At 44.1% G+C, this 18,041-nt stretch overlaps 1 protein-coding gene across 12 annotated transcripts in view; it reads left to right on the forward strand.

The window, feature by feature from the left end:
* Positions 1-17,838, forward strand: part of LOC122940978 — a 171,025-nt gene extending 153,187 nt beyond the window's left edge. For 11 of the 12 annotated variants that reach the window (XM_044297934.1, XM_044297930.1, XM_044297937.1 and 8 more), the window contains one exon: positions 16,671-17,838. In XM_044297934.1, coding sequence (XP_044153869.1) covers positions 16,671-17,253 — 583 coding nt within the window. In that variant the 3' untranslated portion in view covers positions 17,254-17,838. Of the gene's footprint in view, positions 1-10,795; positions 10,877-16,670 lie in introns of all 12 variants that reach the window. The other variant, XR_006390402.1, reaches the window with a different exon arrangement.
* Positions 17,839-18,041: the final 203 nt, after the last annotated feature.

Consider the following 18,041-nt stretch of genomic DNA (forward strand, 5'->3'; position numbering starts at 1 on the left):
GCCCATGTTCTCTGCTGCCATGTCCAGGGCACGTTTTGAGGCCATCCTGCGGTTCCTGCACTTTAGTGACAACACCGCCTCCCGTCCCAGGGGCCACCCTGCTTTTGACCGGCTCCACAAAATTCGGCCACTCATAGACCATTTCAACCAGAAATTTGCAGATATTTATACCCCAGAGCAAAACATCTGCATAGACGAGTCCCTGATACATTTTACCGGGCGCCTTGGCTTCAAACAACTCATCCCAAGCAAGCGTGCCCGGTATGGGGTCAAATTGTATAAGCTCTGTGAAAGGGCCACAGGCTATACCCACAAATTTCGGGTCTATGAGGGAAAAGATCAGACCCTGGAGCCGGTCGGTTGCCCTGACTACCTGGGGAGCAGTGGGAAGACAGTTTGGGACTTGGTGTCACCCTTATTCGGCAAGGGGTACCATCTTTATGTGGACAATTTTTACACAAGTGTGGCCCTCTTTAGGCATTTGTTTCTAGAACGGATTGGCGCCTGTGGTACCGCGCGAACTTCCCCCAACGGCTCGTTACCACCCTTCTTGCAAGGGGGCAGAGGGCCACACTGTGTAACGAAGAACTGCTCGCGGTGAAATGGAGAGACAAGCGTGACGTTTACATGCTCTCCTCCATTCACGCAGACACGACAATACAAATTGAGCGAGCAACCCGTGTCATTGAAAAGCCCCTCTCAGTCCACGACTATAACCTCCACATGGGAGGGGTCGACTTCAATGACCAGATGTTGTCTCCGTATTTAGTTTCCCGACGCACCAGACGCTGGTATAAGAAGGTGTCTGTATATTTAATTCAATTGGCTCTGTACAATAGTTTTGTTCTCTACAGTAAGGCTGGGAGAACTGGATCCTTCCTCAAATTTCAGGAAGAGATCATCGAGAACCTCCTGTATCCAGGAGGTTCCGTGGCCCCAACCACCAGTGTAGTTAGCCGTCTACACGAGCGACATTTCCCCAATGTCGTTCCTGGTACCTCAACCCAACCGTCACCCCGAAAAAGATGTCGTGTCTGTAGCAGGAGTGGAATAAGGCGTGACACCCGCTATTTCTGTCCTGACTGTCCGGACCACCCTGCCCTATGCTTTGGAGAGTGTTTCCGGAAGTACCACTCACAGGTACACTATTAGCATAGGGATCATCTCACCAGGATAGGCACACAGGGCTATTAGGGCCCATTCACTCACTGCTGCTGCAAACGTCTCCTTTCACATGGGACAAAGTGCATAACGCACTTCGCCACATCTTTGGGCGATTTGCGCTTTGCACATTGACCCATGGGGAAGGAGAGGTTTGTTCTATAAAGGTAAAAAAAAACAAAAAAAAAAAAAAAACACACCAGTAAGCAAACACGTTAATGTTCAGTTAAAAAAGTTAAAGTTACATGTTCTGTTGCAAAGTTAATAAAATTATTGCGTTGCGGCCTGTTTTTTTTTTTTTTTTTTCTTTTTTTACCTTCCAGGTGGACCAACCGATCGACTAGCTGCAGCACCGATGTGCATTCTGACAGAAGCATTGCGCTGCTGTCAGATTACACGCAAGTCGGTGTATGCGGCGCTGCAAGACGGCATTTTCTCCTCTGCAGTGACAGATACGTTTGCCGAGGCATACGAGCTGAGGAGGAGGCGGCGTTCCTATGCTTTGGCAAGCACTTTGTATATATATATAAAATAAAAAAAATCCCGGCAATGATTTATTCATCCACATCGATTGATGCGAATGGAGAAATCTGGTTTGCCAGGGCATACGAGCTAAGTGGGTATGGATGTAGGGCGGAGCTCCTATGTCCTGGCAGACGCCTTTCCCCTCCATTTTTTTTTTTGGCAGAGATTTTTTCATCCACATTGATCGATGCGAATGAAGAAATCTGTGCCGTTCATTTTTTTCTTTCAGCCCAGAGGCTGAACGGAAAAAAAAATCTCATTACCTGTATGCTCAATATAAGGAGAATAGCAGAAACTCCTAATGCTGGCCATACATGTAATGATTGCGGAGACCCTCAAATGCCAGGGCAGTACAAACACCCCACAACTGACCCCATTTTGGAAAGAAGACACCCCAAGGTATTTGCTGAGGGGCATATTGAGTCCATGAAAGATTTAAATTTTTGTCCTAAGTTAGCGGAAAGTGAGACTTTGTGAGAAAAAAAAAAAATCAATTTCCGCTAACTTATGCAAAAAAAAAAATATTCTATGAACTTGCCAGGCCCCTCATTGGATACCTTGGGGTGTCTTCTTTCCAAAGTGGGGTCACATGTGGGGTATTTATACTGCCCTGGCTTTTTAGGGGCCCTAAAGCGTGAGAAGAAGTCTGGGATCCAAATGTCTAAAAATGCCCTCCTAATAGGAATTTGGGCCCCTTTGCGCATCTAGGCTGCAAAAAAGTGTCACACATCTGGTATCGCCGTACTCAGGAGAAGTTGGGGAATGTGTTTTGGGGTGTCATTTTACATATACCCATGCTGGGTGAGAAAAATATCTTGGTCAAATGCCAACTTTGTATAAAAAAATGGGAAAAGTTGTCTTTTGCCAAGATATTTCTCTCACCCAGCATGGGTATATGTAAAATGACACCCCAAAACACATTGCCCAACTTCTCCTGAGTACGGCGATACCAGATGTGTGACACTTTTTTGATGCCAAGGTGGGCAAAGGGGCACATATTCCAAAGTGCACCTTTCGGATTTCACCGGTCATTTTTTTACAGATTTTGATTGCAAAGTACTTCTCACACATATGGGCCCCTAAATTGCCAGGGCAGTATAACTACGCCACAAGTGACCCCATTTTGGAAAGAAGACACCCCAAGGTATTCCGTGAGGGGCATGGCGAGTTCCTAGAATATTTTATTTTTTGTCGCAAGTTAGTGGAATATGAGACTTTGTAAGGAAAAAAGAGAGAAAAAAAAATCATCATTTTCCGCTAACTTGTGACAAAAAATAAAAAATTCTAGGAACTCGCCATGCCCCTCACGGAATACCTTGGGGTGTCTTCTTTCCAAAATGGGGTCACTTGTGGCGTAGTTATACTGCCCTGGCAATTTAGGGGCCCAAATGTGTGAGAAGTACCTTGCAATCAAAATGTGTAAAAAATGGCCTGCAAAATCTGAAAGGTGCACTTTGGAATATGTGCCCCTTTGCCCACCTTGACAGCAAAAAAGTGTGACACATCTGGTATCGCCGTACTCAGGAGAAGTTGGGGAATGTGTTTTGGGGTGTCATTTTACATATACCCATGCTGGATGAGAGAAATATCTTGGCAAAAGACAACTTTTCCCATTTTTTTATACAAAGTTGGCATTTGACCAAGATATTTTTCTCACCCAGCATGGGTATATGTAAAATGACACCCCAAAACACATTCCCCAACTTCTGAGTACGGCGATACCAGATGTGTCACACTTTTTTGCTGCCAAGGTGGGCAAAGGGGCACATATTCCAAAGTGCACCTTTTGGATTTCACCGGTCATTTTTTACACATTTTGATTGCAAAGTACTTCTCACACATTTGGGCCCCTAAATTGCCAGGGCAGTATAACTACCCCACAAGTGACCCCATTTTGGAAAGAAGACACCCCAAGGTATTCTGTGAGGGGCATGGTGAGTTCCTAGAATTTTTTATTTTTTGTCGCAAGTTAGTGGAATATGAGACTTTGTAAGAAAAAATAAAAAAAATAAAATCATCATCATTTTCCGCTAACTTGTGACAAAAAATAAAAAGTTCTATGAACTCCCTATGCCCATCAGCGAATACCTTAGGGTGTCTACTTTCCGAAATGGGGTCATTTGTGGGGTTTTTCTACTGTTTGGGCATTGTAGAACCTCAGGAATCATGACAGGTGCTCAGAAAGTCAGAGCTGTTTCAAAAAGCGGAAATTCACATTTTTGTACCATAGTTTGTAAATGCTATAACTTTTACCCAAACCATTTTTTTTTTTTTTTTTGCCCAAACATTTTTTTTTTATCAAAGACATGTAGAACAATAAATTTGGCGAAAAATTTATATATGTATGTCGTTTTTTTTGCAAAATTTTACAGCTGAAAGTGAAAAATGTCATTTTTTTGCAAAAAAATCGTTACATTTTGATTAATAACAAAAAAAAGTAAAAATGCCAGCAGCAATGAAATACCACCAAATGAAAGCTCTATTAGTGAGAAGAAAAGGAGGTAAAATTCATTTGTATGGTAAGTTGCATGACCGAGCGATAAACGGTGAAAGTAGTGTAGTGCCGAAGTGTAAAAAGTGCTCTGGTCATGAAGGGGGTTTCACCTAGCGGGGCTGAAGTGGTTAAATACAGGAGTTCTATTCAGATATTTAAAAAGCCGCCATTTGGTGCACAAATGTTTAATTGCGGCCTAGTGTGGGTCAGGCAGTGTGACATACACCCTGTATATACAGTGCTTATATTCGTCTATTAATAAAACACCCTTTTTGGGGCAAAATACACAATTGTTGCACCCTTACATCATCAAGACGTTTGAAATTCCCTTCAAATACGGAGGTTTTATTCAGGTATTTGAAATGCAGCCATTTTTGGCAAGCAAATTTAATTGAGGCCTAGTCTGGTTCAGGGCGTGTGAGATACACCCTGTACATACTGTCGTTCTATTCTACTATTAATTAAACACCTATTTAGGCAAGATCCTAAATTAAAGAAATATGAGGAGAGCGTCAAATAAGGGACGTGGCCCAGGTTGTGGTGCTGCTTGTGGAGCTCCTGTTGCAGGGAGAGGACGTGGTCGATCGGTGCCAGCTACACGCACAAGTGAAACCCCTTCCTCAGGTCGGGCCTAATGCGGCTCTATGAATGGTGAGGCCTGAACAGTTACAGGCGATAGTAGATTGTGTTGCTGACAGTGGCTCCAGTTTCATTACATTGTCGTCTCCCACCCTGTCTCGTGCTAAAAAGACAACAGTTGGCACCTGCAGCTGATGTCCATCAGTCTTTCACCTCACCCCCTTGCAAATCAGCCAAGCAGTCTGAGCCCCAAGTCATGCAGCAGTCTCTTCTGCCTTTTGATGACTCTGTTAGCCATCCACCTAGCCCTGCCCCAGAAGTGGAAGAGATGCCCAACCACTTATCTTTCAAGATGAGTACATGGGAGGACCATTGCAGCATGTCTCGGATGATGACGAAACAGTGGTGCCAACTGCTGGGGCTTTCGAAAGTGTGCAGACCGACAAGGAGGGCAGGGGGGAAGACTGGGTGGAAGATGATGTGGAGGACGATGAGGTCCTCGACCCCACATGGAATCAAGGTCATTCGAGTGACCTATGTAGTTCGGATGAAGAGGCAGTGGTCGCACAGAGCCACCAGCAGAGCACAAGAGGGAGCAGGGTGCAAAAGCGGAACAGCCGTCCTCTAGACAGTACGCCTGCTACTGCCCACCGCAGCAAGGGACCAAGCACACCAAAGCCAGCTCCAAGGAGTTCCCTGGCGTGGCAGTTCTTCAGACAACGGTGCTGACGACAAGACACGAATGGTTTGCACGCTGTGAAATCAGAGCTTGAAGCGAGGCATAAACGTTCTCAACCTGCATAACCAGGCATTTACTCCACTGCAGCTCGTGCTTTGCAGTTGGACACCTCAAAAACCAAGAAAGGTCTTTGGCTCCTCCTGCTTCCTCTTCTGCTGCAGTTTCGGCCTCTTGATCCACCTCTGGAGTAACAGTGCCACCTGCCACCCTGCAAACAGAGAATCTGCCAGCAACACCACCACCTGGGTCACCAAGCATCTCCACAATTTCCCACGGAAGCGTTCAGCTCTCCATCTCCCAAATGCTGAAGAGGACGTATCCCCCTACCCACCCGCGATCACTAGCCTTGAATGCCAGCATTTCTAAATTACTGACCTTTGAAATGCTGTCATTCCGTCTGTTGGAGATGGATAGTTTTAAAGGCCTTATGGCGGTGGCTGTCCCACAGTACGTTGTGCCCAGCCGCCACTACTTTTCCAGGCGAGCCATCCCTTCCCTGCACAACCAAGTAGGGGACAAAATCAGGTGTGCACTGCTCAACGCCATCTGTAGCAAGGTGCACCTGACTACAGATACGTGGACCAGTAAGCACAGTCAGGGACATTATATCTCCATAATAGCACTCTGGGTTAATGCAGTGGCGGCTGGTCCTGAGGCGGATAGCAGTTTGGCGCATGTCCTTCCACCACCGAGGATTGCAGGGCACTTCAGTTTGCCTCCTGTTGCTTCCTCCTCCTACTGTGCTTCTTCATCCTCTACCAGCTCCTCATCTGGTCAGCGTAACACCTTCACCACCAACTTCAGCACAGCTAGGGGGTAAACGACAGCAGGCGGTTTTAAAACTTATCTGTTTGGGGGACAAACCCCACACCGCTGAGGAGCTAAGGACTGGCCTTGAACAACAGACCAATGAGTGGTTGGTGCCAGTGAGCCTCAAGCCTGGCCTGGTGGTGTGGGATAATGGGTGAAATCTCGTAGCAGCTCTGGGACTAGCCGGTTTGACGCACATCCCTTGTCTGGCGCATATGCTGAATTTGGTGGTGCAGAGGTTCCTTAAAAATTACCCCGATATGTCAGAGCTGTTGCATAAAGTCGTCCGTCTGTGCGCGCTTTCGGCGTTCTCACCCTGCTGCTGCTCGCCTTTCAGCGTTGTGGCGTAACTTTGGCCTTCCCGCTCACCGCCTCATATGCAACGTGACCACAAGGTAGAACTCCACCTTGCACATGCTGGCCAGACTGTGCGAGCAGCAGCAGGCGATTAGTGGAGTTTCAGCTGCAGCACGCACGAGTGAGCCGCTCGGCGGAACAGCACCACTTCACCAACAATGACTGGGCCTCCATGCGAGACCTGTGTTCCTTGTTGCGCTGTTTCGAGTACTCCACCAACATGACCAGTGCCGATAATGCAGTTCTCAGCATAACTATCCCACTTCTATGCCTCCTTGAAAAACGCTGCTGGCGATGATGGAAGAGGATGTGGCGCAGGAGGAGGAGGAATAGGGATCATCTCGTAGGGTTTCCGGCCAGTCATTCCCAAGTGGCTCCGAGGGTGGGTTCCTGCACCCACAAATCCAAGGTACACAATTTTCCAGCCAGGGCACAGTTCTGGAGGAGGAACCATGTTCACAGCAGGGTGGCACCCAGACCAATTCATGGCCATCACTGGTGCGGGGATACAGAGGACACAGACGATACACCTCCCACAGAGGACAGCTTTTCGTTGCCTCTGGGCAGCCTGGCACACATGAGCAATTACATGCTGCAGTGTCTCCGCAACGACCACCAAGTTGCCCACCTTCTAACTTGTGTTGATAACTGGGTGGCCACACTACAGGATGCCCGTTACAAGGACAACCTACCTTCCTTAATTCCCTCACTGGAGCCTGATAGGAAGATGCGCAAGTACAAGCGCACGCTGGTAGACTCTGACAGCGTGGGCACAGTGGAAGCACAAGGCGAAGGCAGAGAAAGAAAGAACGCAGCTGGGGCACTGCCAGCACCTCAGAAGGCAGGGTTATCATGGCCGAAATGTGGAAAAGCTTTGTCAGCACGCCACAACAACCAGCACCACCAGCTGATATGGAACGTCTTGGCAGGAGGCAGCATTTCACCAACATGGTGGAGCAGTATGTGTGCACACACCTACACGTCCTGAATGACTGGTCTGCCCCGTCAAATTCTGGGTGTCCAAATTGGGCATATGGCCTGAGCTTTCCCTTTACGCCTTGGAGGTGCTGGCCTGCCCTGCGGCCAGTGTATTATCTGAACGTGTGTTTAGCACGGCAGGGGGCGTCATAACAGACAAGCGCAACCGCCTGTCCACAGCCAATGTGGACAAGCTCACGTTACTTAAAATGAACCAGGCATGGATCCCACAGGACTTGTCCATACCTTGTGCACAATAGACATGTGTACTGGCACTAACCAGCCATTGTTATACTGCAGTGCAATTGCTCATTCTAGTATTTTTGATATTACACATTCTTTTAGTGTGTACCCTAATTAAAAAATTAAATTTAAACCAAAAACCAGTGTTGGCTACCTCGTCCTCCTCCACCGCCGCTTCCACCTACACCGCTAAGTCCACTGCCTCCTCAAACTCCTACTCCATATGGAACTCCACCTTTTATATATCAATTTTTATTTTATTTTTTTTGTACGTATTTTATTTTATGTAATTGTACTACTTTTTCAATTACATTTTCTGGTGAAATTCAACAATTTTTGGGTGTGATGTACCACTGCTATACCTAGTAGACAGGTTTAAAAAAATAATAATTGTCAGTTACATTTTATGGTGAAATTCACCAATTTTTGGGTGTAATATACCCCTCCTCTACCTAGTTGACAGCTTAATAAATTTAAATAATTTTTCTGTTACATTCTTGGGGTGACATGATACAATTTTAGATGTGAATAAACCCCTGCTCTGAATAGGTGACGGGGAATAAAATTTCTGAAATTCTTCTTTAATTGATGCGCGTCACCTCCTTTGATTCAATGCTTAACCTTTAACAAGTTGTACCACATTTGCGCTTCAATTTGTCCCACATTTCCGCTTTACTCTTCTGGCCCACATTTGGGCTTCTGTAATTTGTCCCACATTTGCAATTTTACAGCTTTTACCACATTTCCACTCAATCCCAATTTTTTTAAATAAATTTATCTCCCTTAAATTTGGTCTCTTTTTCTCACGCTCCCTCTCTGGCGTTGAACCCAATTCCCCGCCACCCGTGATCACCATGGTAGGCACAGAAAAGAACATCGAAAGTCGATAGAGCAGATATTAAATTGGATCGTGAACATCACGGGGACGTGCGACATGGTGGGGCAGTAAGTTTGCACACGCCTACACAAACTGACTGACAGGGATCAGCCCCTGCAACTTCTGGGTTTCCAAATTGGGCACATGGCCTGAGCTTGCCCTTTACCCCTTGGAGGTGCTGGCCTGCCCTGCAGCCAGTGTATTGTCTGAACGTGTGTTTAGCACGACTGCAGGGGGTTATCACAGGTTGTATTTCCAAATGTTTTGGGGTCTACCCGAATTTAAAAAAATGTAAATAAATGTAAAACCAAAAAGCAGTGTAGGCTACCTCCTCCACCGCCGCTTCCACCTACACCGCCACATCCACCGCCTCCTCAACCTCCTACTCCATATGGACCTCGTCCCCCTAGATCAAGATTTTTTATTTATTTTTGTATGTATTTTATGTTATTTAAAGTAATTTCCCTATCCATATTTGTTTGCAGAGCACTTGCCATGCTCTTAACCACATCTTGATGCCATTTGCAGCCCTCTAGCCCTTTCCATAACATTTTTACAGCCATTTTAGTGCTTAAAAGTTCGGGTCCCCATTGACTCCAATGGGTTTCGGGGTCAAGTTCGGGTCCCGAACTCGAACCCGTCGAACCCAAACATCCAGGTGTCCGCTCAACTCTAATCACGAATAGTAAACAGTTTTAGATGGGACCAGTTCTCAAAAACTTTTCTTATAGTCCCAAAAAATAATGCAAGTTTCTTCTGGTATAGATTTCTTTCAGATTTTTTTTTTTTTTCCTTGTTTGAATGGACGGATGGATGGATCCCTTGATGCTCTGCACACCAGTAATTATTCCCCTTATCTAAGAATCACCCCCTTCTAAATTAGGGGTTTCCAATCAGGTAAGGTGGGTGTATTCGCATGCTAATAACACAGTGATGTCATATTAATCCTTGACATGGTATAAAACAAATGATTAAAATAATATATTGCCCATCTGCCTCCAGATGACACTGTGGTACTGCAGATAAATATCACAACCTTGAACACGAATTCTAAATTCCTAATATGTTCACATGACCTTCTTAACCTTTTTAATATACATCATTGAGAAAGGTCTTTTCCTGACACTTTTAATTACCTATAACCTAGACTTGTTGGAGTCACTGTTTTCTCCTAGCTTTTTGAATAAATGTTAATTGATAGTGATTTATAACGGCCTTGATACTCTGCATCGGGACTTGTATACTTTACTTATCTACATGGATGAATAACTATCGTTTTGAAATAACAACATTCAACTCTTCTCAGAAATCCAATTATCAGAAACTTACTTCAGTGTTTCTGTATCTTCTATAGGATACATTCTAGATGACACATACATGGTATTATATATATATATATATATATATATATATATATATATATATATATATATAGCGATACATTGTTGCACATAAATGACATACAAATTATTGGTTAAAATATGTTGTAAAACTTAATATATGATACAGAAATATATATAATTTAATTATAAATATATGAATTGAAGCTCACACAGCAGGTGTGCCTCAAGGATATACATTCTTATCTTGTCACAGCTTATCCATGAAACAACATTGTTTCCTTCAGACAGACATGTATGAAAAAGCCAGTATATTCCTCATAGATAAACCATTATCTTTAGCAATAACTTTAAAATACAATTGTCTGTTCATATTCACAATTATTCTTATATAAACTGAACTTGCCATGAACTCATCTTGTCCTCTTCAACCACATAACAGAACTTTGGTTCATGCTGGTTTCACTCTTAAAGGCAATGAGCATTCATTTTGGCTATAATATCATTAGATAATATTGTATATTTATGAAAATGCACAACAAGCCTGCTGGCAGCACTGATGGCCTGCAAGCTTGAAGCAGCACTGTGGTTGCAGAAGTTGTCCAGCGAGTGTTCAGTACAGTGAGCAATGTGCTCACCCTTAAAGCCACCTACCGCCGCCTCAGCCTTCTCTTCTTCCTCCTGTATTTTAGGCCAGCAAGGAGGGCGGTGCTGATTAAGTCCCGCGCAGAACGTTAAGTCAAGCGTCAGGATGTCATCACTGTAGCCCCTCTGTGAGTACTTATTAGCGTGGCACTGCAACTCTCGGCAGTGCTGCGCTTTACACTTTGTGACACCAAACCAATGAGGGACGTATGGGGCGGCGTTGGCCCCATAAAGACAACAGGCCCGGGGCTGCCTACTATAATAATCCGCCACTGATTAGCTGGCCCGCTCCCCTGTGAGCCGCATATGTAGACACAGCGCTGCAGAGAGGAGGAGCCACAAATGAAGTTGAAGGGAGCAGCAGGTTGGCCACCCCTGAGATAGACTCATTACATGTAAAGCAAGATATTTCAAGCCTTTATTTGTTATAATTTGGATGATTATGGCTTACAGCTTATGAAAACCCCAAATTCAGAAAATTAGAATATTGTGAAAAGGATCAATATTCTAGGATCAAAGTGTCACACTCTCTAGTCAGCTAATTAATCCTGCAAAGGGTTCCTTTAAATTGTCTGGTTCACTAGGAATTACAATCATAGGAAAGACTGCTGACCTGACAGTTGTGCAGAAAACCACCATTGACACCCTCCATAAGGAGGGAAAGCCTCAAAAGGTAATTGCAAAAGAAGTGCTGTATCAAAGCACAATAATAGAAAGTTATGTGGAAGGGACAATTGTGGAAGAAAAAGGTGCACAAGCCTGGAGAGGATTGTCAGGAAAGGGCCATTCAAAAGTGTTGGGGACTTTCACAAGAAGTAGACTCAGGCTGGAGTTAGTGCATCAAAAGTCACCACACACAGACAGATCCTGGACATGGGCTTCAAATGTCGTAGGCTAAAGAAAAAAATAATTGGTCTGTTGCTCAGTGGTCCAAAGTCCTCTTTTCTGATGAGAGCAACTTTTGCATCTCATTTGGAGACCAAGGACCCAGAGTCTGGAGTAAGAATAGAGAGGCACACAATGCAAGATGCTTGAAGTCCAGTGTGATGTTTCCATAGTCTGTGTTGATTTGGGGAGCCATGTCATCTGCTCATGTTGGTCCACTGTGCTTTATTAAAGGGTTTCTGTCATGGGAAAAATAGTTATGTAGCTGACTGACATTGGCGATGGCTAATGTCAGCAGTACATAACAGTATGTTTGTTAAGTCCCTGCCTCCTGCCGTTCTCTTAAAAAACAGACTTTTATAATATGCTAGTGAAGCCTCTAGGTGCTATGAGGTCGTTGCTGCAGCACCTAGAGCCTTGGTCTACTCTCCTTTTTGCACGCCCACGTCCACTTGATTGACGTCCTTCTTCTCTGCATCATCCTCATAATCCCGCGCCTGCGGTATTTGGCGCAGGCGCAGTGAGTGAGGGACGCTCGGCTGCTGCCAGCTTCCTGCCTGCGCCTATTACATCACAGACCTCCTCGGCAGGCCTGCCTGGCAGAAGCCGAGCATCCCTTATTCACTGCCCCAGTGCCGAAATACTAAACGGAACGGCACAGACGGGGGATTATGACGACGATGCAGAGAAGGACATCAATCAAGTGGGAGTGCAAAAAGGAGAGTAGACCAAGCCTCTAGATGCTGCAGCAATGCCCTCATAGCACCTATGGCTTCATTAGCATATTTAAAAGTCTGTTTTTTAAGAGAACGGCGGCAGGCAGGGACTTAACAAACATACTGTTATGTACTGCTAACATTAGAACATCGCTTGTCCAGCAAACTTGCCTGACCTGACCCCCATAGAGAATCTATGGGGCATTGCCAAGAGAAAAACGAGAGACATGAGACTGAACAATGCAGAAGAGCTGAAGGCTGCTATTGAAGCATCCTGGTCTTCCACAACACCTCTGCAGCGCCATAGGCTGATAGCATCCATGCCACGCCGCATTGCATGATTATACTTTTCAGAGGTCCTACAGTTTTCTATTTAACATCCTTTTTTTTTAAATTGATTTCATGTAATATTCTAATTTTCTGACATTTTGACTTTGGGGTTTTATAAGCTGTAAGCCATAATCATCCAAATTATAACATTTATAAAGGCTTGAAATATCTCGCTTTGCATGTAAGGAGTCTATCTCATAAATTAGTTTCACATTTTAAGTTGCATTACTGAAATAAATTAACTTTTGCGAGATATTCAGATTTTTCAAGTTTCACCTGTACATACCATGAGACAGTCAGTTTTGTTTCTTTGGGGTTCTTATCAAAGTGGGCCTCAATTCCGTTTTTAGCTGGTGATGAAAACACCTTTTCTGCAATGTTAGCAAATAAATAAATCATTGAAGTAGTGTAAGAACAAAAAAACTTTAGGACCCCCTGTTCCATTTGAGTGTTGATGCATAAACTTGCTCCAGAAATTGGACAGTTGCCTGCGGTCTTGTCTTGTTGTCAATCACAGATGAGGGCTGAAGTATGTTGCCTCACCTGTGGTTCCCGCTGGCAACATTATGTATGTATCAGTATAGCAGCCTGAGCTGGTGCTAGGCAGCTTGCTGTAAAGTGCATGCGGTTGCACCAGGCAACCTGTCTTTGTATGTGTGCACTTTGTCGTTTTGGCGTGCACGGGATTTATGTATGAGTACACTTCCCCTTTAAGTGGCTGTCTTCCCTTGCCTGGGGTAGGAAGGGTTAACTCCCTTCTTTGTGTGAACACTGGGTGTGTGTGGGTGTGGCTACATGGGCTATTTAGCTTCAGTTTAGATCAGAAGTCTGAGGGGTACTCCAGCCTTCTTGTTAAGCTGGAGTCATCCTCCTGGATCCTTTACCATTTGCCAGTGTGGGCCACCCTTGTGGTCATAAGTCTATTTATGATGTTATTTTATGTTTATGTGGTGTCTATTATTACTGCGGCTATGGATCTGGGTTCCTGTGTGTCTGTGTGCTGTGTCCTTTTATGTTTGGGTGTGGACACCAGCTTGTGAGCACGGGATCCAGTAAATGTGTCTGTGGCAGGTAGGTGTGGAGGTGCTTTTCACCCTCCTGCCATATCCATAGGCTGTTTCTATCCACTTGCAGCTTGGCCAGTTTAGACTCCTGTTTCTCTGCGTCCAGGAGAAACAGGTTGTCTACCCAGCTCCTAGCTCAGGAATCTGCGGAGGGTTAGTAGGGATCCGAGGTTCCGGAGTATGAGCCCTTCTACCATCAAGGTCGGCTCATACAGCTAGGAGTCGGGGTCAGATTAGGGATGCGCTAGGAGGTGACCTGCTCCCTAAGTCTGTTGTCCTGGTCAAGCAGCTTCCACTTACGTTAACATCACACGGATTAGAGTTAGCCCCACTCTAATCCGTGACAAATATTTATTATGGAAAATCTCTCCTATTTGTACAGGCAAGCCAAACTTCTCTTTCTTTTGCATTTTTTTTTTTCTACACTGTTGGTTCTTTACAGTTTCCAACAATATCCTATATATCGAATTACATTAGATTATGCTTCCATGCAAAATTATTCTGATAGACTTATTATGTGAAGGCACTAGGATATGTTCATTGTTGATTTTTTATGAACAAAACAAGGAAAGAAATACCACAAATAGGCCGCACCTCCATAAAACATGATTTATAGAAACATACTGGTTATAAACATTATTACATGGAGCAGACCCCACAACTGGGTAAAATCATGTACATGATTCAAGGTCACCACAAAAAATACAAATCAATCAATGTCTATACAATCAACAAAGAAGATAGTAGCAAATATCTACAATCTCCTGGACAATATACTTATCAGAGACACAGTGGTGGCACATAAGAGCTGTATACCCAAAAGTGGGGAAGGCAAGAAACACCTCACGCGTATCGCTAGTACACGACTAGCTTCCTCAGGAGATCCATGTAAATGTAAATATACATTGACGTTTCAAGACTATTATAGTCATCATAATTATCGATAATTGCGTATAGTTGTGGTCAGAACAATAAAGTAATGAAGGAGGGAGGAACCAGGGAGAAGCGCATGTGGGCGTTACCTGGATATTCCCCGATGCATGGTCCGAGCGCAGATGCAGGCACCGTAGAAAACCGGCGTGGTGGGTAAGCAGGTGCGCATGTGCAAGATGGCGCCCAACCGGAAGTCGACACCGCGATGCGCTCCCAAGGACCGGAAACGCATCACGGCCTCGACGTCAGCCAAGAGCGCCAGGCCGCACAAGTACATCCCCCAATGGATCGCCGGAACAGACGCAAATGCTGTTGGTTCCGGTATGTAAACAGGGCACAGTGATCCGCGATACATGTCAATTAAAAAAGCCATTATGGTGAATCTACATAAGGGTCCCAACATAATTCAAAATTGCACATGCCATTTAAAAATGTAACTCCAAAAAAAAACGTATAAATTGGACAAACTGTGCATATAATAGACCAAAATAGAGCATGATCCAGTAGTACATGTGATACAGATATCCATAATAGGCAGTACATAGATGAAAAAAAGGAAGGGGAAGCACAAGATAATCATCAACACCATACAATAAATAACGTGAATTTCATTATAACCTATTGGCTTAGTTTATATTATTATCAATACTCACATTAATAAATAAATAAAGTAGATCATGAATTACATTATAACCTACTGGCTTAGTTTATATTATTGTCAACCTCAATGTGCCCTGAGCATGTATCATCTTTGTTATTATAGTATAGATATGATAAGGCTGTATAATTTAATGAGAATAACCAATCCACACTCATATCTACACCCATATCCTCTGTCCAAGGGGATGGGGACCATGCATCGGGGAAAGGGGACCAAGAACGCAAGCGCAAAGTACGAAAAGTCCTTGTAGCGCATCGCGGCGTCGACTTTATAACCTATTGGCTTAGTTTATATTATGGTCAACCTCAATGTGCCCTGAGCATGTATCATCTTTGTTATTATAGTATAGATCTGATAAGGTTGTATAATTTAATGAGAATAATCAATCCACACTCATATCTACACCCATATCCTCTGTCCAAGGGGATGAGGGACCGTGCATCGGGGAAAGGGGGCCAAGAACGCAAGTAGGAAAAGTCCTTGGAGCGCATCGCGTCGACTTCCGGTTGGGCGCCATCTTGCCCATGCGCACCTGCTTATCCACCACGCCGGTTTTCTACGGCGCCTGCATCTGCGCTCGGACCATGCATCGGGGAATATCCAGGTAACGCCCACATGCGCTTCTCCCTGGTTCCTCCCTCCTTCATTACTTTATTGTTCTGACCACAACTATACGCAATTATCGATAATTATGACGATTATAATAGTCTTGAAACGTCAATGTATATTTACATGGATCTCCTGAGGAAGCTAGTCGTGTATAACCAGTATGTTTCTATAAATCATGTTTTATGGAGGTGCGGCCTATTTGTGGTATTTCTTTCCTTGTTTTGTTCATGTCTACTTTCTGATACCAGGGCGAGCACTCCCCTATTATAATTATAAGGTGTGCCCCCCGCTGTTGGTATTAGGCCTCGTTCACACTTCAGTGTTTGGTCAGTGATTTCCATCAGTGATTTGTGAGCCAAAACCAGGTGCAACTCTAAACACAGAACAGGAGCAGATCTTTCCCTTCTACCTCATGTCTGTGGAGGCTCCACTTCTGGTTTTGGCTCACAAATCACTGATGGAAATCACTGACCAAACACTGAAGTGTGAAAGAGACCTTATAGTAGCCATCATTTATGGGAAAACGTTTTAGTTTATTCATTCAGTAATAAGCAGTTGTCCAGTCCCCAACCAACATCCCTCACATTAGCAAATTAAATGATTGTTTATCCCTGTTTTGATGATGATATGAAATTAAAAAAAAACTGTATATATTTGTCTTTTCGAAGCAGTACTACAATATAAGGTTTTCCCAATGTAATTGGTTTCTTATTTTTTTTTTCAGCCGAGCTCCATCCAAGTCAAGTTTCTTTGCAGATGCGACTTCCAGTAGTGAAGAAGAAGCAAACACTAATAACAAAGATAAGGCAGAGGAACCTCCAGCATCTCATCTTTCTCCATTGCCCTCTTTCAGGCTCCCTGCTCCTTGTCTTAGTAACCAGAGTGGGTTGAGTTCCAGCAGTGTGTTCTCAAACCCATTCCAAGATGAGAAGCAGGCACAGCTAAGCATCTTAGAAAGACATGTCAAACTGAGTGATGGCAATTGGGCAAGGGGTGGAAAAGGTGTCTGTCTTGCTTACCAGAGAGATGGGCGATGTCGTTATGGAACCAAATGCAAATACAGCCATAGTAGTGACTTGCCTCAGGGAAGTACAGCATTTTCACAGCGACCGATCGTTGTAAATAATTCAAGCAATAAAGTCTTAGAGATGCAAAGTTTAGCAAGTGGGGAAGAACAAGTTGAGGAACCTCAAAGTGATAAGGGAAAGCGAAAAAAGCCAGGACTCAGTGACACTCTGGTTCCCCCTAAAAGGTCATTAAAAAACTACCAAAAGCAGTTGTCAACTGATAGACCATGGACAGTCTAAAAGTCTAAATCCCATACATACTGGTCATGTGACCTACAGTTTATATCTAATTTGGTCATATATAATTAGGTCCTGTAGAATAACTTTGTATTTACAGTATGGGCTGTATTTTCTCTCTCTCTCCCTATAACAACTTTACATAAATACATTGTGTGATTTTTATTTTTTTTATTTTTTATTTTTTTTATTGTGTGTGGTATTTACCCTTCCAAGATCTTACCAAATTCTGCTTCTGTTCTCAGGGGTTAAAGGGGTTTCATGGTCTTTTTTAGATTGATGGCCTATTTCTGATTCGCAGGGGCCTGAACCCCTGCACAACCAGTAACCAGTTGTTCTGCAGTAGCTCCGATTGTCTGTTGCGAACAGAGCTGGTTATTTCAGCACTGCTCCTAGTCACTTCAGTGGGAGCAGTGCTCCAGTAACTAGCTTTGTCTCTACACACAGTGGACCTGTGGTTCTGGTGCTGAAGCTATACAACATAGAAGGCTTATCAATAAAGTGCAGTCTTTGGGCTTAGACTCCCATATTGTTGAATGGATTAGGCAGTAGCTGCGGGACAGGCAACAGAGGGTTGTAGTCAATGGAGTATATTCAGACCAAGGTCTTGTTACCAGTGGGGTACCTCAGGGATCTGTTCTGGGACCCATATTGTTTAATATCTTTATCAGCGAAATTGCAGAAGGCCTCAATGGTAAGGTGTGTCTTTTTGCTGATGACACAAAGATTTGTAACAGGGTTGATGTTCCTGGAGGCATACACCAAATGGAAAAGGACTTAGGAAAACTAGA

The sequence above is a fragment of the Bufo gargarizans genome, chromosome 6 (genome assembly GCF_014858855.1).
Source record: "Bufo gargarizans isolate SCDJY-AF-19 chromosome 6, ASM1485885v1, whole genome shotgun sequence".
Classification (NCBI taxonomy): domain Eukaryota; kingdom Metazoa; phylum Chordata; class Amphibia; order Anura; family Bufonidae; genus Bufo; species Bufo gargarizans.